Genomic DNA, 24,635 nt, shown 5'->3' with positions numbered 1-24,635 from the left:
GAACGCCGGTGCTTCCTGTGAATCTTTTCAGAATAAAGGGGGGGAGGTGTTGGCTTTAAACTGGTTGTAAATTGCAATAATTTATACTGATGAAGAGTGGTGTGTGTGGTTGAAAGCTCTAGAAAGTAGTGAGTATGAGTGAATTTGCACGTTGAAATGTATTATTTATTCACAATATTGGACAAATCAGATACATTTTTTGTTCTTATTTTCAAAATAAAGGCTTTGCATTGATACATTTACTGTTGAATTGTCTTGAGAGTAGAAAGTTAGATAAGTTTATTACTAGTATAATATACTTGAGGTGATGAAAGTTATTAATTCATGCTAAGTTAATATGCAATTAACAGCAGAACACACACCTCAGTCTTTCAGAATAAAGGCGCCTTGGAAATGTATTCTGATAATTTGTGAGTACAAAGCAAAACAGAAATATGTATTATTTGTAAAATTATACATTTTTGAATTATTGCTCAAAATAAAAGACTTCCAAGTTGCACCAATTCCAAGAAATGTGAAGTCACGGAGTCAGACACTTAACAGAGAGTAAATATCTCTTATGACAATTAGTCATTAATGTTGTCCTTTTATTTTGAATACAATCTAAACTTACATCCGGTTTCGCTCTAACTTCGTCACTTTTTGGCTCGATCTTATTTTCTTGTGACGTTTGCTTCACTCTCAGCTGCTTCCCGCTTCCTGCAGAGTAGAAATACTAGAAGTACTTTTTTTTATTGTGGTTTCTATTTTTACTGAAATAAAATGGCAAAAACTCAGAAAGAATGTACAACTGACAATCTTCAACATGAAAACAAATACTATTTTGGCTATTGTACTAAAGTACAAATTAAACTTGTACTTTACTTGAGTATTTCCATGTTATGGTACTTTTTACTTCTCTTCCACTACACCTTAGAGATACATATTGTACTTTTTACTGTACTACATGTCAGAGGTACATATTGTACTTTTTACTGTACTACATGTCAGAGGTACATATTGTACTTTTTACTGTACTACATGTCAGAGGTACATATTGTACTTTTTACTGTACTACATGTCAGAGGTACATATTGTACTTTTTACTGTACTACATCTCAGAGATACAAATTGTACTTTGTACTCCTCTGCATTACTGATAGGAAAATTTTACTGATCACTCAATACTTTAACTGTATTTAATTGATAATACTTGAATACTTAAGTAAGGTTTTGAATACAGGGTTTTTATTTACTATAGTGGAGTATTTTCCCAGTGTGGTATAAGTACTTTTACTGCAGTAAAGAGTCTGAATACTTCTTCAAACAAACTAATTACTTCGACCTGTTCGACCAAATATAAACGTCTCAAACGTGTCAAAATGATCATGTGACCCTCGAAATGTGTTAATGAGTCGTTTCCTCTCTGCTCACACTGGAGGTCGAAGGTCAAAGCAACTCATGAGGTCACCAAAGAAAACCCAAACATTAAACACAGTGTGTGTGTGTGTGTGTGTGTGTGTGTTGCTGCAGTCAGCGAGCAACTGAGCGTGTCGGAGCATGTTGACGGGAACACGCCTCGAGACACACACACACACACACACACACACACAGTGTTCACTACAGTGCTGTGAAGCCACACCTAAACAGGAAGTAGTCACCAAGAACAGCGTCGCCCCCCCCACCCAACCAGCTTCCCTTTCTGACACACTTCCTCTGTGTGTGTTTCTTAAGTTAGAGTTCACATCACTACAAGTGAAAGTCCTGCAATCAAAGCCTGACTGAAGTAAAAGTATAATCGGCAGAATGAACTCAAAGTAACACTTCATCTACTTAATCACTGTTGTAACATACTACATCACCGAGATCTCAACCACATGTTTTATCAAAAACATTCAACACATAAAGGAACACTTCATGTGCAATTAACAGCGGAATAGCCGCCTCCGTTTTTCAGAATAAAGGCCCTAAGAGAAATGTTTAATTTATAAATTGCGACGATTTGTAAAATGATGACTGAATGAAACTGAACACCAGTGAAAAAGCATCAGAAAATAATTATAAGAAATTGACCAACTGAAAAATATCTCTTCTTAATTTTCAAAATAAAGGCATTCCAGTGAGTGTTTCAGAATAAAGGTACTATGGAAAAGTATTTATGATAGTTTGAACGAACAAAAAATTATTTATAAAATGATAACACTGGTGATAAAGGGACTTTAAATTAATTAAAATCAGTATTTGACGAATTAAAAAACATATATGGTCCTAATTTTCAAAATAAAGGCCTTTCTGTGACCTTAAAAAATATAATCAAAGTATTGGTGTGTAGATGTTAAAAGTGTTTCAGAATAAAGGCACTAAGGGAAATGTATTATAATTTGATATAAAGCAGAAAAAAGACGATTAAAGACAAAAGAAGCTTCAGATTCAGCCGATAAATCTTATTAGACTGTTTTTTTCTCCTTATTTCTGTCGGTGATGAGAATATTTTAATTTTTTGAAGGTTCGGTGATGGCGGCGCTCTGAACACAGAGGATACATTGCTGAACTTCAAAGAGGAAACAAATCATCAGCAAGTCAATGATGCAAACTCATCAATTCAGCTGCTGCTAGGAGACCGAGACCAACGAGCGTCACTCGTCTGGTTTCTCTGCCTCGTTGAAACAGCCAATCAGAGCAGAGCTTAGCCATCTGGACAGGAAGTTGTTTATTTACATTCCTACCTGTAGATCAGCACATCACAGGTGTGGTGTACTCGTACTACTAATGAAGTACTGTGTTCTGGCTCCCTCTGCTGCTTCAAATGTACTTCAACTACTGCAAACAGAAAAACTGTTCACGAGTATTTCACATGTTTGTTTGATGTACTTTAAGCTCATGAAGTACGTTTACTCAAGTACTGTACTTAACTACAAGTACATCATAATCGGCTTGAATATTCCCAGTAAATGCTGTTTTATACTTCAATCGATTTTTTCAGTTAGAGTTATTCATATATATATGAGAACCGTAAATTGAAAGAAAGTACTTTTACACTGGTATTGGTACTTCTAAAGGATTGTCTGTATATCTGTTAAGAACAGTTAGTTAATTGTTCTGAAGGCTACAACTTGACACATTTGTTTTTACATTTTGCAAATTAATCCTTAAACTTCGAAATTATAATTTGGAACTTAGAAATGCAAGGCAGTCATTCGTCTCTGACATCATAACCAAAAACAAGAACAACACACGCGCCTTATTTGCTACCGTCGACAAGCTAACAAACCCTCCAGTGTCGGTAGCTGCTGAGCTCCAATCCACCGGCATGCAATCAATCTGCCTCCTTTTTTACTGACAAAATTCAGAAAATTAGACAAGCAGTCAGTGCCTCCACACCAACCACAGGATATGTGTTGTCCCGATCTCTGAATAACATCCATTCAAATATCATGACACAATTTCATTCAATCGACCGTAGAAGCCTAGAAGACATTATAGAACATCTGAAGTCATCCTCCTGCTGCTTGGATATTCTACCAACACACTTTTCAAAAATATTTCAAACTGCATGACCACTGATCTCTTACATATTGTAAACACATCCCTTCTCTCAGGTGTCTTCCCACAAGCCCTAAAAACTGCAGTTATTAAACCACTCCTAAAGAAGGCTAGTTTAGACTCCGCAACGATGAAAAATTATAGGCCAATATCAAACCTCCCATTTTTAAGTAAAATAATTGAAAAAGCGGTTTTCCAACAGCTGACCAACTTCTTGGCCGTAAATAACTGCTTTGATGTTTTCCAGTCAGACTTTCGACAGCACCACAGCACTGAAACTGCTCTTGTTAAGGTTTTCAACGACATCCACTTAAACACAGACAATGGCAGAAGTTCAGTCTTAGTGTTACTGGATCTCAGTGCTGCATTCGACACGGTCGACCATGCCATACTCCTAGAAAGACTAAACATCTGGGTGGGACTCTCTGGCACAGCACTTAACTGGTTTGAATCCTACTTGAATACTTTGTACCGAGAATACTTTGTGTCTGTAGCTGATTACACATCAGAGCTGACTAAAATGACATGTGGTGTTCCCCAAGGTTCAATACTGGGGCCTCTTCTGTTCAACATCTACATGCTTCCACTAGCTCAGATTATGGAAAGCAACAAAGTGTGTTATCATAATTATGCAGACGACACACAAATCTACATAACTATGTCACCAGGGGACTATAATCCCATACAAGGGCTGGGTAACTGCATTGAACAAACCAACAACTGGATGTGCCAGAATTTTCTTCAATTAAACAAAGATAAAACAGAAGTAATTGTTTTTGGTACCAAGGACGAACAATTGAAAATCACTGCTCAGCTTCAGTCACTGATGTTAAAACCCACAAACCAAGCCAGAAATCTAGGTGTAGTTATGGATTCAGACCTCAACCTGAACAGCCATATCAAGACAATTACAAAATCAGCCTCCTATCACCTGAAGAACATATCAAGGATTAGAGGACTTATGTCTCAACAGGATTTGGAAAAACTTGTCCACGCATTTATCTTCAGCAGACTGGACTACTGTAACGGTGTGTTTACAGGTCTCTGTAAAAAGTCCGTCAGAAAGCTGCAGCTGATTCAGAACGCTGCAGCTCGAGTCCTCACTAAGACCAGGAGGGTGGATCACATCACTCCAGTTCTGATGTCTTTGCACTGGCTTCCTGTCCAACAAAGAATTGACTTTAAAATCCTGCTGTTGGTTTACAAAGCACTGAATGGTTTAGGGCCAAAATACATCTCCGATCTGCTGCTACCTTATGAACCATCCCGACCCCTCAGGTCGTCTGGGACCGGTCTACTTTCTGTTCCCAGAGTCAGAACTAAACATGGAGAAGCAGCGTTCAGTTTTTCTGCTCCACATATCTGGAACAAAGTCCCAGAAAGCTGCAGGTCTGCTGAGACCCTCAGCTCATTTAAATCAAGATTGAAGACTTTTCTGTTTGCTGCTGCCTTTAATTGAACCACGTTCAATTCATATATTAATCAATTTCCTGCAGTTCTGCATTTTATTTCTTGCACTGTTTTTTAATGTTTTAATGAATGTTCTTAATTGTTTTTAAATCTCCTTTTCTTTTGCCTTATGTTTTGATGCTTTTAATGGTTTTATGTGAAGCACTTTGAATTACCTTGTTGTTGAAATGTGCTATACAAATAAACTTGCCTTGCCTTAAAAGTATGCAGAATTATAAATGAGCAGTTCTTGTTTTAAGTATACTTATTGATGTACAAATAACTATAACTGGATTATTGTGAAACTGAAGTAAAGGCATCTTTGTTCTACGGTTTCCAGATTTATGTATTTGTTTATTTATATAATATGTGTTCATATTTAAATGAGTTACAACTCTGAAGATGTTCAGACACAAAAATAAAGCAGATTTGTGTTTGTTTGAAGCGACACAAGAAGAAACGAGACAGAAAGAAGTATGAAGGCAGGCAGAAATGAACCCTTTTATTCTTTTCATTGGGCGATAAACAACAGTGGAGAGTCCGGACCGGACCGGTTTCAGCAGATCAAAACCAATGGACCAATAATCTGTCCCCTGTTCCCTTCAGAGGAGTGAAGGGACTGGAGGCGGGGCTATTGAATCAGGGGGAAACAAAGAAAGCTGATTGGTCCACAAACGGTAAAACCCTGCCCACCAGTCTACTCACTCCCCCTCCCTGACACGCCCACTTAAGCATCCTATTGGTTACCTACATCATTCAAAAAAATAAACAACCAGAGCGAGCTCTTCTCCCATTGGTCACCACAGCGTCAGGCAATAAAAGGCCGTTTCCCCATTGGTCGGTTTCGATAACACGCCAACTGTCAGTCACTCAGCAGCAGCCAATCAGGTTACAGCACAGTACCTGTGGAACTTTATGGAAATAACAAAAAAAAAAGAAGAAAAAGATGATGATGAACAGGGAGATCAGCCAATCAGACGGCCTCGCAAGTAAAAACAAACAGGAAGGGGGAGGAGCCTCCAAGCCTCATATGGAACTTTTTTGTTTTTGTTCTTAGATTTTGTCCGTACATCAGTCTGCTTCCTTTCTTCTGATTTCAGTGCAATGCATCATGGGTGTGTCACTACGTGTGTGTGTGTGTGTGTGTCCTGTTGTCATGGAAACATGCTGCAGGGTACGTGCTCCAGCAGCAGGGGGAGGAGGGGGGGCAGGGCTTGGTTGGTGGCGTGTTGCATCATGGGGGAGTGTGTTTTTGTCTGTCTCCCTCCTAGCTGGTGTCCATGGACTCCATGTTGGCGGAGCTGGAGTCCCTCTGGATAGAGTCAAAGATGGCCGCCAGCTCCTGATTGGACGAGATCTGAGACTGGAACTCCGACATCAGCGGCGACTTCTCGGCCTCGGGGATCGTCAGCAGCGCCACCACGGCTCGCATCGCCGACCGCTTCAGCTCGTCCTGCTTCTCGAACTCCTGCTTCACTGAGTTCGCCTTCACCTGCAGATGAACACACCAGACGTTAAGCACTTTATAATACTTTACAATACTTTACAACAAGCACCTGATTACTAGTTTTATCCTCTTTTCTTTAAATCGATCATTTACTGCTCGTAGTGACTTTTATCTGATCTGATAACTTCAGTTACTTTAAAACTAAATATAACAAACTAATACACGATGATGTATTATTATATATTAAACTACCAGCAGTATATAAAGCCTTTATTTACACCTTAATGGATCAATAAAATATACATATTATTCTGCAGAATCAATACTTTTACTTTTAGTACTTTAAGTATATTTTGATGCTGATATACTGGAACTTATTATATACTTTTACTTGTAACAGAGTATTTGTACAATGTGGTATTACTACTTTTGCTTCACTAAAAGATCAGAGTACTTCTTCCACCGCTGGAAATACACAAATATCTTCAACTGACATCGAACAAGTAAAAGAGACATAAATACACTAAATTAAAACAGGCACTAGTGATTTAGTGTAACCCCCCAGTCTGGTCCTACTGGTGCAGGTGTACCTTGGTGGTGCAGGTGGCTCTCAGCGGCTCCACCAGTCTGTCCAGTCTCTGGAGGACGGCACTGGGACAAAGAGACGACAGCCGGGCCAACATCAGGAACGTCAGCATCTGGAGAGACGACATCATCATCACCAAACATACTCTGCTTTATAGTCCATCAGAGACCTGTCAATCACCGTGTAGCCCCGCCCTAAAGCATCCCCTGCTTTAGTCCATCAGAGACCTGTCAATCACTGTGTAGCCCCGCCCTAAAGCATCCCCTGCTTTATGGTCTGTGTGACTCTAAATGGACCATAATGTACTAAATGAACATCACGCTGTGTTGAAGAAGACTTGAAACTAGAGATTGAGACATAAACTCATGTTTACAATGTTTACTGAGGTAATAAATCAAGAGAGAAGTAGAGTCATTTTCTATAGACTTCTATAGAACCAGAGGAGTCGCCCCCTGGTGGACACTAGAGAGAATGCAGCTTTAACACGTGACGCTTTGACTTCAGAGGACCTGAACCAATCAGGTTACCAGAACCCTGTATTTTCTCAAAGGACCTGGTACTGCAGCAGTACTGTTGTAGTTGTGGTTGTGGGGGTGCGGTCAGACCTTGATGTCGTAGTGGTCCTTCAGTCCGTCCTCCACGTGGTTCAGGAAGGTGAAGATGTCCAGTCGGTCCAGGCAGCTGTCCAGCAGAGTGTACATGCACTCAAATGCAGCCTTCCTCAAGTCCAGACCATCATCCACCGTGTGTTTAAAGGGACCCATCTCCACCTACACACACACACACACCATCAGCTGACTGACCCCCCCCTCCTCACCTCAGTGTCTCTAGCCCTCCGTACGGTCTCACCTCTCTGATCAGCTCCTTCCTGACTTTGGTCTCGTTGTAGAGTTGCGGTAGAACCGAGTCCAGCAGCTCTCGGATCAGACTCGGTTTGTTGTGAGCGGCCGAGTTGAACGTCACCAAAGCGACGCGACGCACGTTCAGGTCGGGGTCCTCCAGCGTCTTCAGGAAGTCACCTGAGAAATAACAGAAGTAAAGAAACGAGTAAACGTCATGCTAGAGCTGTAAAGCTAAGATAAACTGAACGGCGTTCTGCTGGAGCGCTACACATCAATAATTATAAATCTACAACAACATATAGATATTATTCTGGTGCATAATCAATCACAAAGTTAATATGCAACTGTTGTGATGATTGATTGGTTGGTGTGACATCATTCGTACCGATGCAGTTCTTCAGCAGCGGGTCGATGGGCTGTGGTTGATCAGAGATGGTGAACTTCACCGCCGTCACCACGGAGCTCCTGGCGTACGACGAACCTACGCACGCACGCACACGCACACACACACACACGCAATCAATAAATCAATATTTCACATCAATCCTCAGACGACTGCTTCAGGTCCAGCAGCAGTTTTCATCTAAAACTCTTTAATTCACACTTTTTAATCTTTAAACCAATGAGATGCAGGTTGAGGAGAATGAGGCCGTTTGATTGGCTGGCTGGAGCTGAGGGGTGGGGCTTAACACGACGTCCAACGTTCCTATTGGTTGGAGTTTTTATTTAATTTTTGTCACCGTTTCCACAAAGAAAAATAAGACTTAAACAATCAATAAGTGCTTTACAGAGTATTGATTTGGTAGTTATTGATCAAAATGTTCATTTAATTGGTTCTTGATCAGAGTATTGATTACCTGACAGCAGGTATCCTTTGAGGCGGGGCAGCAGGGTTTCGGGGTCGATCAGCGTCAGCTTGCCGAGACACTCGGCCACCACGTTCCTGGTTCCTTCCTCCTGACACTCGCAGTGTTTGAGCAGCAGAGTCCAAACCGATTCCACGTACGGCTTCAGACCGGACACCGACGCCGAACCTCCACACGGGCACACACAGGTTACAACCAGAGTCCCCACACACACGGACACACACACACAGGTTACAACCAGAGTCCCCACACACACTCACGTTACAACCAGAGTCCCCACACACACTCACGTTACAACCACAGTCCCCACACACACAGGTTACAACCAGAGTCCCCACACACACACGTTACAACCAGAGTCCCCCCACACACACGTTACAACCACAGTCCCCACACACACAGGTTACAACCAGAGTCCCCACACACACACGTTACAACCAGAGTCCCCCCACACACACGTTACAACCACAGTCCCCACACACACACGTTACAACCAGAGTCCCCCCACACACACGTTACAACCACAGTCCCCACACACACACGTTACAACCAGAGTCCCCCCACACACACGTTACAACCAGAGTCCCCCCACACACACGTTACAACCACAGTCCCCACACACACACGTTACAACCAGAGTCCCCCCACACACACGTTACAACCAGAGTCCCCCCCCCACACACGTTACAACCACAGTCCCCACACACACACACGTTACAACCAGAGTCCCCCCACACACACGTTACAACCAGAGTCCCCCCACACACACGTTACAACCACAGTCCCCCCACACACACGTTACAACCAGAGTCCCCCCCCCACACACACACAGGTTAAAACCAGAGTCCCCCCCCCACACACACACACACACACAGGTTAAAACCAGAGTCCCCCCCCCCACACACACACACACACACAGGTTACAACCAGAGTCCCCCCACACACACACACCGAGCTGCTCTTACTGATGATCTCTTTGAGCGAGTGCAGCAGCAGGTACTGCCTCTTAGAGGAGGAGATCTCCTGCAGGACGAAGGGAAGATACTCCGGAAGATTCCCCACCGCGATGCTGCCCAATGCATAGGAGGCTGCAGACTTCACCTGAGACACAGGGAGGGGGGAGAGGGAGGGGGGAGAGATGTAAAAAAGCTGGAGTCAATTCGTCAATGATTCATCCATTAGTACATCTTAAGACCCTTGCAAATGGCGAGGTAGAACAAAATGTAAACCGTACTTTGAAAATTGTAATCATTTCTACTGAGCAGAATAAAACACTCAATATACTGCAGCACTCTTGTTATTCTGCCGTCACACACAGACTTTTACTGTGAAACTCTGAGAGGCACTTCCTGCTGGGACAGACGGGCGTTACCTCTTCACTAGAGGACGAGAACGCTTCCAGGATGACCGTCTTGAGCTCCGGTTGGCTGCTCAGGTCCACATGGTGTCCCACCTCGCCCAATGAGAGCAGAGCGAGCAGTCTGATGGAGTCCGTGGAGCGGCTGTTCTTCACGTCCTACAGATACAAAATAACTTTATTTAGACCTGCTCTAAGATGTCCATGTATTCCCACATTGAGAGCTCCAGGTGGATCGGACAGGTGACTTTACCTGGATGAACTGTCCCACCACCGCCGGCCCCTCCTCGGGACAGGCTCTGGTCAGAGCCGCCACACACTTGGCGATGGAGCAGTAGGCCTGTTTGTGAGGCAGAGCGGCAGTCTGGGAGTAAACCGGACCGGTCAGCATCCTCAGCAGGTCCATGTAACCCAGACCGGACGTCTCTGTGGCCACCAAGGCCTGAACAGCAAGAACAGGAAACACGAGTGTTCACAGAATGTCAGCTGGAAAACTGGAACTGATTGTTTATTTTATTTTAATATGTTTATTTTATTTTAATATGTTTATTTTATTTTAATATGTTTATATATATATATATATATATATATATATATATATATATATATATTAAAATAGAAGTAAAGTAAAAAAACACCCTCTGTACCTGGTAGAAGTCGAGCATGGCGGCGAGCGCTCCGCCCTGCAGCAGCGGGGATCGAACCAGCGCGATGAGCTGCTGCAGGATGTTCCCTCCGCTCAGCTGGCCCAGCGAGGACGGGTGAGTCACGGCCAGCGTGGACAGGAAGCTCAGCGCCATCTGGGACACGTGCATGTCGCTCTCTGAGATGAGGGGGGGCAGCTCGGCCAGGACGGCGTCCACCATGACGGGGGTCACCGCCGAGCTGAAGGGTCACAGACGGGGTTAGGACAGCGAGGGGTGGGCGGAGCCTACGGCTGAGTGTGTGTGTGTTACCTGTAGTTTCTCAGCAGGATGTCCAGAGCAGCCAGTGTACCGAGCTTCAGAGCTCTCTGGTTCTTTCGGAGGAAGGAGGCGAGGATTGGAACGGCGTCGGGGAGAACCGGCCTCAGGTCGATCTTCAGCGGAGAACCGGCGATCAGCGTCAGAGCTGCAACACGGAGAAGAAATAAAGCGTTCTTTATGACGGTAAACCTCCAGAGAGTCCATTTAAAGCCAGTCCTATTTTTAATCCTATGAACAGCGTACGTGTCTGAAACTCAAAGATAAATCAATGTGTGTATTTTCAATAAAACCAAATATGTCACACCTGTTTCTGTTCGTTCATAATTATTTAACGTTGTTTTGATGTGAGATGTGTACACAGAACGAGCTGAAGTAAACAGTGAATAGAAAGTCAGTTTTATAAAAAGACAAATTGTCCTGAGACGTTGAAAATGTTTCAACGAGTATAAAAAAAGATGGTTTGTCCCGAAGCCGTTTAATAAAACGTACAAAGAGACTCAAACACACAGCTGGTTCACTGGTTCAACGCACGGCCTGAAGAGATCAAATCTGCATAATGAGCTGGAGGCGGGGCTTACCTTTCACCGTGGTCAGCCTGGTGATCTCGTTCTTGAGGCGCTCCAAGAAGATCAACAGCGTTCCAGGAAGTTCAGCCGGCAGACGGTCCCCTAAGTTACAGATGATCTGCCCCATGCAGGAGATGGCTCGCTCTTTGACTTCCTGGTCGATGTCGGCGGCCTTCAGCCGCTTGATGGTGCAGGTGAACAGGTCGTTGATGTAAGGGGAGGGGTCGAAGCTGTCCGAGGCCTCCGGTAGGTTGTCCAGAGGTCGGATCACCTGGAACAGAAAGAGAGGGACGGTAGAATCACTACGAGGCACAGAGATCAAAGACGTCCTCCCCACTGGTTCGATTCCCACCTTGACGAGCTGCTGGGTGACGAGCAGCGCCTCGGAGGTGATCTTGTAGAAGGGGTCTCCCACGCACGCCACCACGGGCGGGACGAGGGCGGGGACGTGGGCGTGGAAGGCGTGGGCCGGGTGTGTGACCATGATGACGTGGAGGCAGGACAAGGCGTCGATTTTCAGGTTGGAGCTGCTCGACTTATCGTTCAGAGAGAAGATGATACCTGAAACACAGATACTACTATTACTAATAATACTGCAATACTGTACATATATTACACATCTTTCTGACTCCCCACCAACACTTCAAAAAAGGATCAAAAAGGTATCAAACCTCTGCATGTTCAAAGCCATAAAACAGGAAGCCACATGCCGATACAGAATAACAGCCCCGCCCCCTCCCCTTTAGCCACGCCTCTTTCATAACCCATGCACCGTGTATTGACTCTTGTGGGCGGCAAAAATTAATTTAGAAAGTGAAAAACCAAATCAAAAGGACATTTCGGTTCAAAATCAGACGAACTACTCGTGAGGCGCTTTTAAAGACCCAGCGAGAGTATTAGTCGTTGCAGCGATGACGTAGTACTACCTGGTATCAGTTACCTGGTATCAGTTACCTGGTATCAGTTACCTGGTATCAGTTACCTGGTATCAGTTACCTGGTATCAGTTACCTGGTATCAGTTACCTGGTATCAGTTACCTGGTATCAGTTACCTGGTATCAGTTACCTGGTATTAGTTACCTGGTATTAGTTACCTGGTATCAGTTACCTGGTATTAGTTACCTGGTATCAGTTACCTGGTATCAGTTACCTGGTATCAGTTACCTGGTATCAGTTACCTGGTATCAGTTACCTGGTATCAGTTACCTGGTATCAGTTACCTGGTATTAGTTACCTGGTATCAGTTACCTGGTATCAGTTACCTGGTATTAGTTACCTGGTATCAGTTACCTGGTATCAGTTACCTGGTATCAGTTACCTGGTATTAGTTACCTGGTATCAGTTACCTGGTATCAGTTACCTGGTATTAGTTACCTGGTATCAGTTACCTGGTATCAGTTACCTGGTATCAGTTACCTGGTATCAGTTACCTGGTATCAGTTACCTGGTATCAGTTACCTGGTATCAGTTACCTGGTATTAGTTACCTGGTATTAGTTACCTGGTATCAGTTACCTGGTATCAGTTACCTGGTATCAGTTACCTGGTATCAGTTACCTGGTATCAGTTACCTGGTATCAGTTACCTGGTATCAGTTACCTGGTATTAGTTACCTGGTATTAGTTACCTGGTATCAGTTACCTGGTATTAGTTACCTGGTATCAGTTACCTGGTATCAGTTACCTGGTATCAGTTACCTGGTATCAGTTACCTGGTATCAGTTACCTGGTATCAGTTACCTGGTATCAGTTACCTGGTATCAGTTACCTGGTATTAGTTACCTAGTATCAGTTACCTGGTATCAGTTACCTGGTATCAGTTACCTGGTATTAGTTACCTGGTATTAGTTACCTGGTATTAGTTACCTGGTATTAGTTACCTGGTATCAGTTACCTGGTATCAGTTACCTGGTATTAGTTACCTGGTATTAGTTACCTGGTATTAGTACTGGGATGTGGGTCGTCAGGGCTCCCGGGAGGACGTTCACCAGCTCAGTCAACATGTTAAAACAACACTGGCGGGTTTTGACACTTTTCTCCTTCAGCTGCTTGTGAAGAGCTTTCACGATCATTGGAACCTGCAGACGGAGACGTTCACAGAGTGAGAGACAGAAAGACCACGACAGCTCTTCTTCTGTGGTTGACGGAGCAGGATGCAGAGTGTTTCCTGTCAGCGATAACAGAATGCAAATCTGATAATTATAGCTGGTGGCATCGTTTAACTCACACAATTCTCTGCACAAATTTGGGATCCAACGTCTATTTTCATTACAAAATCATCTGCCAATAACGCTCTTGATAAGTTGTTTGGTCTGTAAAGAAGCTACAGATTCCTGCAAATATTCACACTTGAGAAGACGCAATTAGTGAATGAATGCATAATTAATACATCCTCCTCCATAAATGCATCATTTGTGACGTTACCTGGCTCTGCAGCATAGTTAGCGGTGTGTCTCCCTGCTCCATGGCGTCCGGATCAGCCAACCAGCTCTGAGCCGGTCTGGTCTGTTTGAGCAGCGACAGGTAGGCATGGAAAACATCCGCCTTCACGTTCTCCTCCCTCTCCTACAGACAGACAGACAGGTCCAGTCAGATAGACAAGTATGGCTTACATACATTACATCAACAGGCAGGGATCCACCCGATCCGAGGGTCACGCGGGGATCCACCCGATCCGAGGGTCACGCGGGGATCCACCCGATCCGAGGGTCACGCGGGGATCCACCCGATCCGAGGGTCACGCGGGGATCCACCCGATCCGAGGCTACGGTATGGTAGCGATAGACCTGATCCACTGGTCGGGTAAGAAGAGGCCCGACCAGTGACACATTTTTGACAATAGACGGTAGCGTTACTCGCAATTAACGATCGATACGTTTAAAAACAACAGGTCGAGATTAGTGTCAATGAAAGTGATGGGTTCCTTCCATTGACAGGTAGAACCCGATCCAGGTGATCAATGAGCTGGCGCAGACTCGTTATATTCTCCAGCTGAACTTAGTACAGGTCTGGATCTTTTTTTAACTGCTGCTGTCAGACCTAGTTGATGAGATCTCGGTGATGAGGAGGTGAAGATAAAGCATCAGTGAGGAGGCGATGAAGTAAGCAGAACTTGACGGTACCTTGAAGCGACAGACGAGTGCAGGAGAGACGGAGCGATAAAACTCCGGCAGCATCTCGTGACGAGTTGAAACGACGGCGTCCAAACACTTGGCGGCCGCCCGCCGAACCTTCCAGCTCATGTCGTCGTCATCGCTGTACTCATCGTCGCTGCCTGCGCACAGAAGAGCGGCTGTTACTGCCCAGACAGCAGGGGGACGACATCCAGATGGGTTCGTTCATCAATCGGCTGCTTTCAACCACAGCGATCGTACGTGCAGACATTCACTTCAACTTGTCTTCAGTTTGCGATGGAGTACCTTGGTAGTCTTCATCGTTCTGCTCAGCGTCCATGGCGTTGTCGTCCTCGTCCTCATCGTCAAAGTTGTAGTTGGGGTCGTAGGTCAGGTAGCGCAGGCAGATGGAGATGACCGTGGGAACGTGGGGGTAAACTTCTTTAGGACACCTGTAATAAACAACACATTCAAATTAAATAAAAACACAAACAGCTACAGAAGTACTTTGGCAGTATTCCTCTGAGTAGTACCTCCTAACAAAGGACTCAAAGGCCTGGATGCAGTACTCTCTGAGCTCATCATCGTCAACGTTGCAGAACTTCACCACCAGAGGAATGATCTTCTCCAGATACTCTCCTAAGGACAGGAAGTTAGGACAGATGAAAAGTTACGAATAAAGCCGACTGAGATACAGAAATACTCGAGTACCTCAGATGTGTACTGGACTACAGTTCTAGAGTAAATGTGCCGACTCACCGATCCGGTGTCCGGCCTGCCGGCTGATGGCGGCCGTGCACTGGATGTAGGTTCTGGTGGTCGACATGTTGTCGTTCCTCCCCAGCTCCGCCAGGAGGTGCTCGATGAGATCGATGAAGACCAGGTTCCCACAGGACATGACCAGGTGGCCCAGAGCCATGATGGTCCTCTGAAAAACATCCGCACGGTATCAACACAGCCGCTGTCACAGGAACATAATGACTAAATACATTTATGTATATATATAAAGAGCAATGCACCTTTCTGACGGCCAGCCTGGGGGAGGTGAGCTGAGGGAGCAGACAGCTGAGGATGGAGGGATGGAAGTTCACCAACAGACCACCTTGTCTGCAGAGAGACAGACAGGTAGACAGACAGGTAGACGGTTAACTGTCGTCTACTTTACCCCTCTGAACACCAAAGCAGATTTAATAGATTATGATGGAATTTATACAACCCTGCCCGTCAAAATAAGAGAAAATCTAACGCAACCACTGCCATATGTCTGGGCACAAGAACACTAATCTAATTTAATTGATATATAAATAGTCGATATAAGGATGATAAATCATCATATTGAATCCTCACAGAGTCCAACAATAAACCAACCAAACACTAGACAGAGAGAGACAGAGAGACAGACACAGACAGACAGACAGACAGAGACAGACAGACAGAGAGACAGACCGACAGACAGACCGACAGAGAGGCAGGCAGAGAGACAGAGAGACAGACAGAGAGACAGAGAGACAGACAGAGAGACAGACAGACAAACAGACAGAGAGACAGGCAGGCAGACACAGACAGACAGACAGAGACAGGCAGAGAGAGAGACAGGCAGACAGGCAGAGCGACAGGCAGACAGATAGACAGACAGACAGGCAGAGAGAGAGACAGACAGACAGAGAGACAGGGAGACAGACAGACAGATAGACAGACAGACAGGCAGAGAGAGAGACAGAGAGACAGGCAGACAGATAGACAGGCAGAGAGAGACAGACAGACAGGCAGAGAGAGACAGACAGACAGACAGAGAGACAGGGAGACAGACAGCCAGACAACCTGCAGAGCATGTCGGCCATGATGTCGAGCGCCTCCAGCTGGACGGACACGTCTTCTTGTTTGGCGATGGCCGACGTCAGACGACCCGTTATCTTCTTACAAACACTGGCAGCCAGAGCCGAGCCTGGAGGTGCAAGTACACACGGAGGGTACAAGTATTAGTGTATCCTGGGGTGTCTACTGCCTTTTGAATGGCAGCGGATTACAACCTAAAGCAGTGACAGCTTCAGTAGTAGTAGTACTTTAAAGTACCAGAAACAGAGTAGTAGGAGAACGAGTAATATCTGATGTACTGTGTTATTACGTTTGCCCATCAGTACAACATAGTATACACAACTCGATACAGGTGGTAGTGGTAGTATACAGTAGTATTTGTACCACTAGAAGCGGGCGGTAACTCTCCGATCACAGTTTTCAGTCCGATGGATGAAATGTCTCGGAGCTGTTCTTTGTCCGACAGCATGTTGGTGCATAAAGTGTCCACGATCGTCTCCACCTGGTACTCCTTCACCTTACTCACCAGGGGCCCCAGGCTGAGGAAAACAAACGCACCCAACGTTAAAGAAACAACTCAGTGAACTCTAAATAACATGTTTAAAACAATGTGTTTTTACCATTTGACAGCCAGATTCTGAACTTCTCCATTCTTGTCTTCCAACAGTTTGAGAATCATCCTCACCACCTGTCAATCAACACAGCGATGGATCAATACCTGGGTTTGTTTCAAAGTAAACCAGAGTTTATAACTATATATTTATAACTATAAACTAGTTTCTCTCGGTTGTAAACTGACCTTCCTCTCGCTGTCGTCGTCTAGTTTAATTGAGTCTTTCTGCAGCTCCGTCATCAGGTCGTTAGTGGCCATAAACCTGCAGAGAAACACGAGAAATGAATAACTAGAGTCATCTGAATGAATTGAGAGGAGCAGACAGCAGAGTCGACAACACACGCTGTGATTGGACAGGCTGTGTTCGAGGGCGGGGCTTAGCGAGGTCAGTTACCAATCAGATTTGTTTCTGGTCATCTTTTCCGTAACATAAAGGCCAAATGAGGACTTGCTTTAACATCATTTTAAATGTTGTGGCTGCTGGAGTCGTGACTTCAGATATTTTATTTTTTTTAAATCGACGTATAAAGAGAGGATTTCAGGAACAATAACCGTAAAATGTCTCATAAAAACAGTTATATCAACGATGGACAGAATATAAGAACCATTGATGCTCGGACCAAAACACCCGATCAATATCTGACATGAGAAATATACGTTAAAAACTTGTTTATATTAAATTTATCAGTTTCTGCTTTTATAGATCTGTTATTACAACATTGTTATTCCTAAAGCTGGAAATAAAACATTATTTTCACTATAATTGTCGTGTAGTGTTCTTTCACTTCTCTTTTAGTTTCTATTTTTACTTCCATTCGTATTCTACTTGTATAAACACCTCTTACTATTTGTTTTACTTCACGACATATATATATATTTCTATTTTCTTCAGTCTCTGAGAGTTTCTCCTCTAAATATCAATAAAGTTTTATTTGATCTTATCTTCAATATGAAGAAGACAGACATCGTGAATGTTTGCTTAAAACGTTATAAACGACACTATCATGAATAACGTACGGTAATTTATTGCTTTACAGTGAAACACACTAAACACTAGAAGCTGTTTATTCACCTCCAAATATATTGATTACACAATAAATCAAATCTCAGCAGCGGTGGAATGTAAATATGTACTGTACTACAAATGTGAGGTACTTGTGTGTTTCATGCTACTTTACACTTCTGCTCCGCTACATTTATCTGACAGATTAGTAACTTACTCAAAACATATTAAGAGTTCATTAAATTATGTTTTTGTTATAAATGAAAGTCCTACAAACTTTATACAGCTGCAACAATTCGTTTATCCATTAAGTCGATTGACATAAAATAAACTGTCTTCTGTTTTGATGATTGAAGTAATTTTTCACATAAATACATTTGACAGTTCCAGATGTAACAATGTTATTAATGGTAATGTATTAGTAGTAATGTTAAACTCTGTCATTGTGACACAAATTCTCCCTATTTGAAGTATTTTTTAAGTAATCTGTTAATGGAGACAATAATCAGACTGTTTACATGTTGTCATCACCCGAGTTAGCATTGCTAACACACACACACACACACACACACACACACACACACACACACACACACACACACACACACACACACACACACACACACACACACACACACACACTTCATTTGCACCAGTTAGCTGCGATGCTAACATTACATTTAAAACAGAAACGAAAACGATGAGCTGATATCACGCTAGCTTGCAGCATGACAGAAGTTAGTGAGCTAGGCTAACGAAAAATAATGGCGATAAATAATCGAAGCAGTAATAATAATTTTAAAATAATAATAGCACACAATACAGTAACAATAAATGGAATGAAGCCAATAAAACATAATGAAAATCATTTGAAAAAAAGTTAGTTAGCCAGCCGGCTAAGAGGGCAAAGCTAACTGCTAACTGGTGCTAACTATTTACCTGCAGCTCAAAGCTGTCAGATTCGCATGATGTGCTAACCAGTTAACGTTAGCTGACGCTGTGAGTTTGATCCGCTGTCAATCAAATCAAACGCTAGCTAACTAGCGACGTGACGATGATCAGACAGGTGGCAGGCTAGCAGTTAGCATGCAGGCTTGCAGTTAGCATGCAGGCTAGCAGTTAGCATGCAGGCTAGCAGTTGGCATGCTAGAGCCACCGCTAGCGCTGTCTTTAGCATGAAGGAAGAGAAGAAGAAAAACACAGCTCGAGCTCATAGCGCGCGAGCCGAACGGTTGGTTTGTTTTCCCGGGCTTTTTTTTTTTTTTTTACCTGAAGTCCTTGTCGCTGGAAGTCATTTTCTCCAGCAGGTTGGAGATGTGGTACGAGGCGCTCGCCATTGCTGTTAGCTATTAGCTTCCTGCTAGCTCTCAGTGTGTGTGTGTGTGTGTGTGTGTCTGTCTGCGTGTCTGTCTCACGGGTCCCGGTGGTCCTTATTCTTCAGGTGACGAGGAGTGTGTTTGCGGTTTCTTCTCCTTCTTCTTCTTCTGTTGCTGCTCTTCTTTCTATAGCGACTGTCGCATCCCGAGGCGCGGAGTTTGGTTTGTTTGAATGGAGCTCCCGTTCTCTCTCTGCAGAGGGGCGGGGTTAGCAGGATGGACGCTGCGGGGTCGGAGGTCACAGTTTGTTTGAGCAGCTCTTTTTAAAAATAATAAAATGAATGAATGAATTAGTAAATAAGTAAGTAAATAACTAAATATGTATATTATATTATACTGAATTGCCTGTGAGGGTGACAAAAATAAGATGTCCTGACGTGTTTATCAAAGTGTTATTTTCTGCTTTTTTTCATGTTGGAATAAATGTTAAATATTTAACTGCAAAGTAGTAATACGTGTTTGATACCTTTTTTATTGCATTAAATCATTCTGGGATGCAGTGGCGGCTGGTCAATAGAGACCTTGAGCCACAACAAATAAAATAAATAATAATGATGATAAACTATACAAATTGTCAATATTTGTGTTTTTGAAATATGGAATCACCCAGTCATATGTGTAAAATATGATATCTGCGGTAAATATATGCTTTTCCTGCACGTCCTCTCTGCATGTGCACGTCTCAGCAGCTCTGGCGCTGGAGAGACTGCCCAAAAGAGGCGGAGCTATGAAAGTTTAGCCAATTGCTGATTAAAGATACAAATGTGTGACATAGAATTTAGCCAATCAGCGCCCTCAAATAGATTCAGAATCGGGGTAGCATGGATTCTGCCCCAAACTGCACGAAGAGATCCTCGCTTGAACCGGAAGTTGAACCCGGAAGCCTGTAGAGACTCGTCCGGACGGGAACGTGCAGTTCCCTCACACACCTGGACACTAAGAACTCCTACGTCAGAATGCTGTTCATAGATTTCAGCTCAGCATTCAATACAATCATCCCCCAGCAGCTTGTGTGTAAACTTACAGACCTGGGCCTCAGCCCCTCTCTCTGCAACTGGTTGTTGGACTTCCTCACAGAGAGACCACAAGCTGTTCGGGTCAACAACAACACTTCGAACACACTAACACTGAGTACGGGGGCCCCCCAAGGTTGTGTGCTCAGCCCCCTTCTCTTCACCCTGCTGACCCATGACTGTAAACCCAACTACAGCTCCAACCACATCGTGAAGTTCGCTGACGACACTACCGTGGTAGGTCTCATCAGCCACAACGATGAGACTAACTACAGGAAGGAAGTGAACCAGCTGGTCCGTTGGTGCCAAAATAACAATCTCTTCCTCAATGTGGGGAAAACAAAGGAGATTGTTGTTGACTTCAGGAGGAGAACCCACTCCCAACCCCCCCTCCCTCTGACCATCAATGGTGCTGCTGTGGAACAGGTGAGCAGCACCAAATTCCTGGGTGTGACAATCACAGAGGACCTCACCTGGAACAGCAACACCACTGCACTGGCAAAGAAGGCCCAGCAACGCCTGTACTTCATCAGGAAGCTCAAGCGAGCAGGAGCCCCCCCCCCCATCATGCTCTCATTCTACCGAGGCGCCACTGAGAGCATCCTCAGCAGCTGCATCACGCTGTGGTTCGGAAGCTGCACCGCCTCCAACCGCAAGAGCCTGCAGCGCATTGTGAACTCTGCCCAGAGGATCATCGGAGTCTCACTCCCTACACTACAGGACATTTACAACACCCGCCTCACCCGCAAAGCACTCGGCATTGCGGGTGACCCCACCCACCCCTCCAACAGCCTCTTCAGCCTCCTGCCTTCAGGGAGAAGGTTCCGCAGTCTCCGTTCGAGCTCTACCCGGCTGAGGAACAGCTTCTTCCACCAGGCGGTCAGGATGCTGAACTCTCTCCCTCCCTCTCTCCTCTCGCTCCCCCTCTCTCCCCCCCTGCCATCTCTCCCCTGACCTCTCCACCCTCCCCCTCACCCACCTTTCCCCTCTGCCTCAAATGGAACATACCAGGACATCTACTCCCCCTCACACCCCTTCCCTCATCCAGCACCAGTCACTTTTTATCAGCACCAGTCACTTTTTATCAGCACCAGTCACTTTTTATCAGCACCAGTCACTTTTTATTCTCTGCTGCTACTTGTTTAATCCTTTATCTAGGCCCTTATGTTCTTAACTTTATTCTATTTTATTCTATTATATGTTATATGTTCATGTCTATATTACACTGTGGGACTGCGAGAAACGGCATTTCGAAATTTCTGTATGCATAACACATGTGGAAACTTTGACAATAAAGTGAACTTTGAACTTTGAACTTTGAACTTGATATTCCTTATATGAGTAGCAAAGCCATGTTGAGTGGCCTGTGCAGTGATGTCACATGGGAGGATGTGTGCCTGTGTGCACTGGAATGCTGTTGTGCGCATGCGCAAATAAACGGTCCGAGTTGTGTTCCCAGACCAAAGAAACAATGGCGGTGTGTTCTTTTTCTCCCGTGAATGCTAGCTACTAGGAGCCTCTGAGATGTAGTATAAAGTACTGTCTTCATCTTTGATTGTCTCTAAATCTCTGTGGGTCCCTTGGGTTTGTTTGATTTGCTCACCATCTCCTCCTGGTGTGTGTGTGAATCACCTGCAGCAGGTGCGTCTATTCACTGAACCTCACAACTACTTCCTGTTTACTGGATGCACTGCATGGAGCTCCTCTTCATCTCTGTGTATTTAGAGCCACTGAGCACATTATCCACCGCTTCACACGCACACGCACACACACACACATGCACAGTAATTTCATACATGCAGAGAATCCTGATATTCAGGATGATTTTTATTCATGCTGGTTGAAGGCATTTAGTGTGTGTATGTATATGTGAATGAGTGTGTGTGTGTGTGTGTGTGGGGGGGTGAGTCACAGATCAGTTGACTGGGATGTTTATAAACCCCCAGGCTCTCTCTCTCTGTTGACACATAATGCAGCCACTGACACATGCACGCTGTGATTTAAGTGTGTGCGTGTGTGTGCGTGTGTGCATATGTGCGTGTTAATGCATTGACAGCGTTTGACAGTAAGCTATGAAACGAGGCTCCAGCTGCATCACAAACACACTCTTTTTTTAAGATGTCTCACAGGAAATGATTATGATGAAGATGATGAAGATGATGAGGATGATGAGGATGATGAAACATATGATGAAGGTGTGATGAGTAGTATTACTTTACTTAAAATGACTACAAATAACTTTCATTTTATGTTGATTTTGGCGCTCCCTGTGGACTAAAGTGGTAGTGGTCTGTCCACGGTGGACCGGTCTCTGCTGGAGGATCTGGGTCTGTCCACCGCCAGTCTCTGCTGGAGGATCTGGGTCTGTCCACGGTGGACCGGTCTCTGCTGGAGGATCTGGGTCTGTCTACGGTGGACCGTCTCTGCTGGAGGATCTGGGTCTGTCCACCGCCGGTCTCTGCTGGAGGATCTGGGTCTGTCCACGGTGGACCGGTCTCTGCTGGAGGATCTGGGTCTGTCTACGGTGGACCGTCTCTGCTGGAGGATCTGGGTCTGTCCACCGCCGGTTTCTGCTGGAGGATCTGGGTCTGTCTACGGTGGCCGGTCTCTGCTGGAGGATCTGGGTCTGTCTACGGTGGACCGTCTCTGCTGGAGGGTCGGTCCAGTATTGAGTATTTTCTCTTTTTATTCAGAACTTCAGTGAAAATAATCTGATTTTATGAGAGACATTAGGCAGTATTAGTTTATCAATTTATACTTCGTAATTGTGTAGTAATACCTTAATACATGTTAATATCATGATATGATTCTCCATGATCATATTTATATGAAATCTGTTCGTCTCCTTTAATCCACAGCTGGGGGGGGGGGATCCTCAGAGACGAGTCAGGACAGGAACCTTTAAATACCTGAGAGTGTGTGTGTGTGTGTGTGTGTGTGTGTGTGTGTGTGAGAGAGAGAGTGTGTGAGAGTGTGTGTGTATGTGTGTGGTTTCCAGGTTAATATATTTAATATTTTGGATATAATCACAAAAATCAAAGTTAACATTTTTTAATAAATTGGTATTTTTTTTAAATGCTGCACACGTTACTTTTTGCAGTGTATATTTTTATGAACACCAACAATATAAATAATTAATCACGAATTCAAAGAGGGTGTTTAATTATCTAAATACATGTAAACACTGTAAATACTGAGCTGCATTAAACAGCTCAGCCCCCTCTTTTAAGCCCTTTAATGCTAAGCTAACTAGCTGCTGTAGCATTAAACAAACAAAAATGAAAATGATGTTGCTTTCCTCATCTAATCAGACAACCATCTTTGTTTAGAATAAATATTTTTTATGATTATAACAGTATTAATATCATACAGTCAGACAGGTAGACATGTTTTAAGAAGGTGGAATCTAGTGATTAGCATGTGACTAGCTAGCGCTAGGGCACAGAAAGGGTTCAACTCTGGATATATTTAAGTATTTTATTTTGAAAAGCTCCTGAAATGTATCTGTCTCAGTGTCATTGTTTGAACACTTTTAGGTTTATCAGTAAATCCTATTCTGGTATTAACTGCTGGAAGCTCTCTCTCCCCCTCTCAGTCTCTGTCTCTCTCTCTCTCACCTCCCCTCTCTGTCTCCATCTCTCCCCCTGTCTCTCCATCTCTCTCTCTGCCCAATACTCTACCCCCCCCTCCCTCTCCCCACTACTCTACCTCTCTTCCCCCCCTCCCTCTCTCTCTCCCCCCTCCCTCTCTCTCTCTCCCCCCACTACTCTACCTCGCTCTCCCACTCCTCCAGAGATCACATCGAGGCTCCAGGGGTAGAGTTACAGAAGGGGGAGGGGGTAGAGAGACATAGACAAAGAGAAGAAAAGGAGAGAGAGAGAGAGGTTCGCGTGCCTGTGAGAGAGTGGTATGCTCACAGTGCAGGAGGAGGTGGATCCCTATGTAGTGTAGCATCTAAAGCTAAAGCTAACTAGCCATGTTGCTGCTGGTGGTGTGTGTCTGCTAGCGGGCCGCCCTGGACTCCCTATCCGCCCTGAGGTGCATCATGCCCGGCTGGAAGAAAAACATCCCGGCCTGTCTCCAACCGGACCAGGAGGGAGGTAA

The 24,635-nt window shown here is 44.4% G+C and overlaps 1 protein-coding gene across 1 annotated transcript; it reads right to left on the bottom strand.

The window, feature by feature from the left end:
• Positions 1–5,448: 5,448 nt before the first annotated feature.
• On the bottom strand, positions 5,449–19,700 carry cand1 (cullin-associated and neddylation-dissociated 1). Its single transcript, XM_079294141.1, has 25 exons — positions 19,412–19,700; positions 17,326–17,401; positions 17,147–17,214; positions 16,911–17,065; positions 16,533–16,656; positions 15,731–15,818; positions 15,471–15,639; positions 15,245–15,350; positions 15,018–15,163; positions 14,721–14,872; positions 14,023–14,163; positions 13,535–13,676; positions 11,953–12,161; positions 11,613–11,871; positions 11,026–11,179; positions 10,717–10,954; positions 10,323–10,511; positions 10,085–10,228; positions 9,678–9,813; positions 8,704–8,880; positions 8,232–8,327; positions 7,854–8,023; positions 7,610–7,774; positions 7,009–7,116; positions 5,449–6,463 (listed from the first exon to the last, which is right to left on the bottom strand). Exons 1-25 carry the CDS (start codon positions 19,477–19,479, stop codon positions 6,239–6,241), a joined length of 3,705 nt encoding a protein of 1,234 aa, XP_079150267.1. The 5' UTR covers positions 19,480–19,700; the 3' UTR covers positions 5,449–6,238.
• Between the last annotated feature and the right edge of the window lie 4,935 nt (positions 19,701–24,635).

The sequence above is a fragment of the Melanostigma gelatinosum genome (genome assembly GCF_949748355.1).
Source record: "Melanostigma gelatinosum genome assembly, chromosome: 22".
Taxonomy (NCBI): domain Eukaryota; kingdom Metazoa; phylum Chordata; class Actinopteri; order Perciformes; family Zoarcidae; genus Melanostigma; species Melanostigma gelatinosum.
This window is presented reverse-complemented; position numbering and strand designations above follow the sequence as displayed.

Coding starts and splice junctions, on each gene's coding strand:
- cand1 (XM_079294141.1), bottom strand. CDS start 19,479: ATGGCGAGCGCCTCGTACCACATCTCCAACCTGCTGGAGAAAATGACT. Junction 9,814..10,084: donor TCTCGTCCTCTAGTGAAGAG/GTAACGCCCGTC, acceptor CCTGTGTCTCAG/GTGAAGTCTGCAGCCTCCTA. Junction 6,464..7,008: donor GAGCCACCTGCACCACCAAG/GTACACCTGCAC, acceptor GTTCATCTGCAG/GTGAAGGCGAACTCAGTGAA.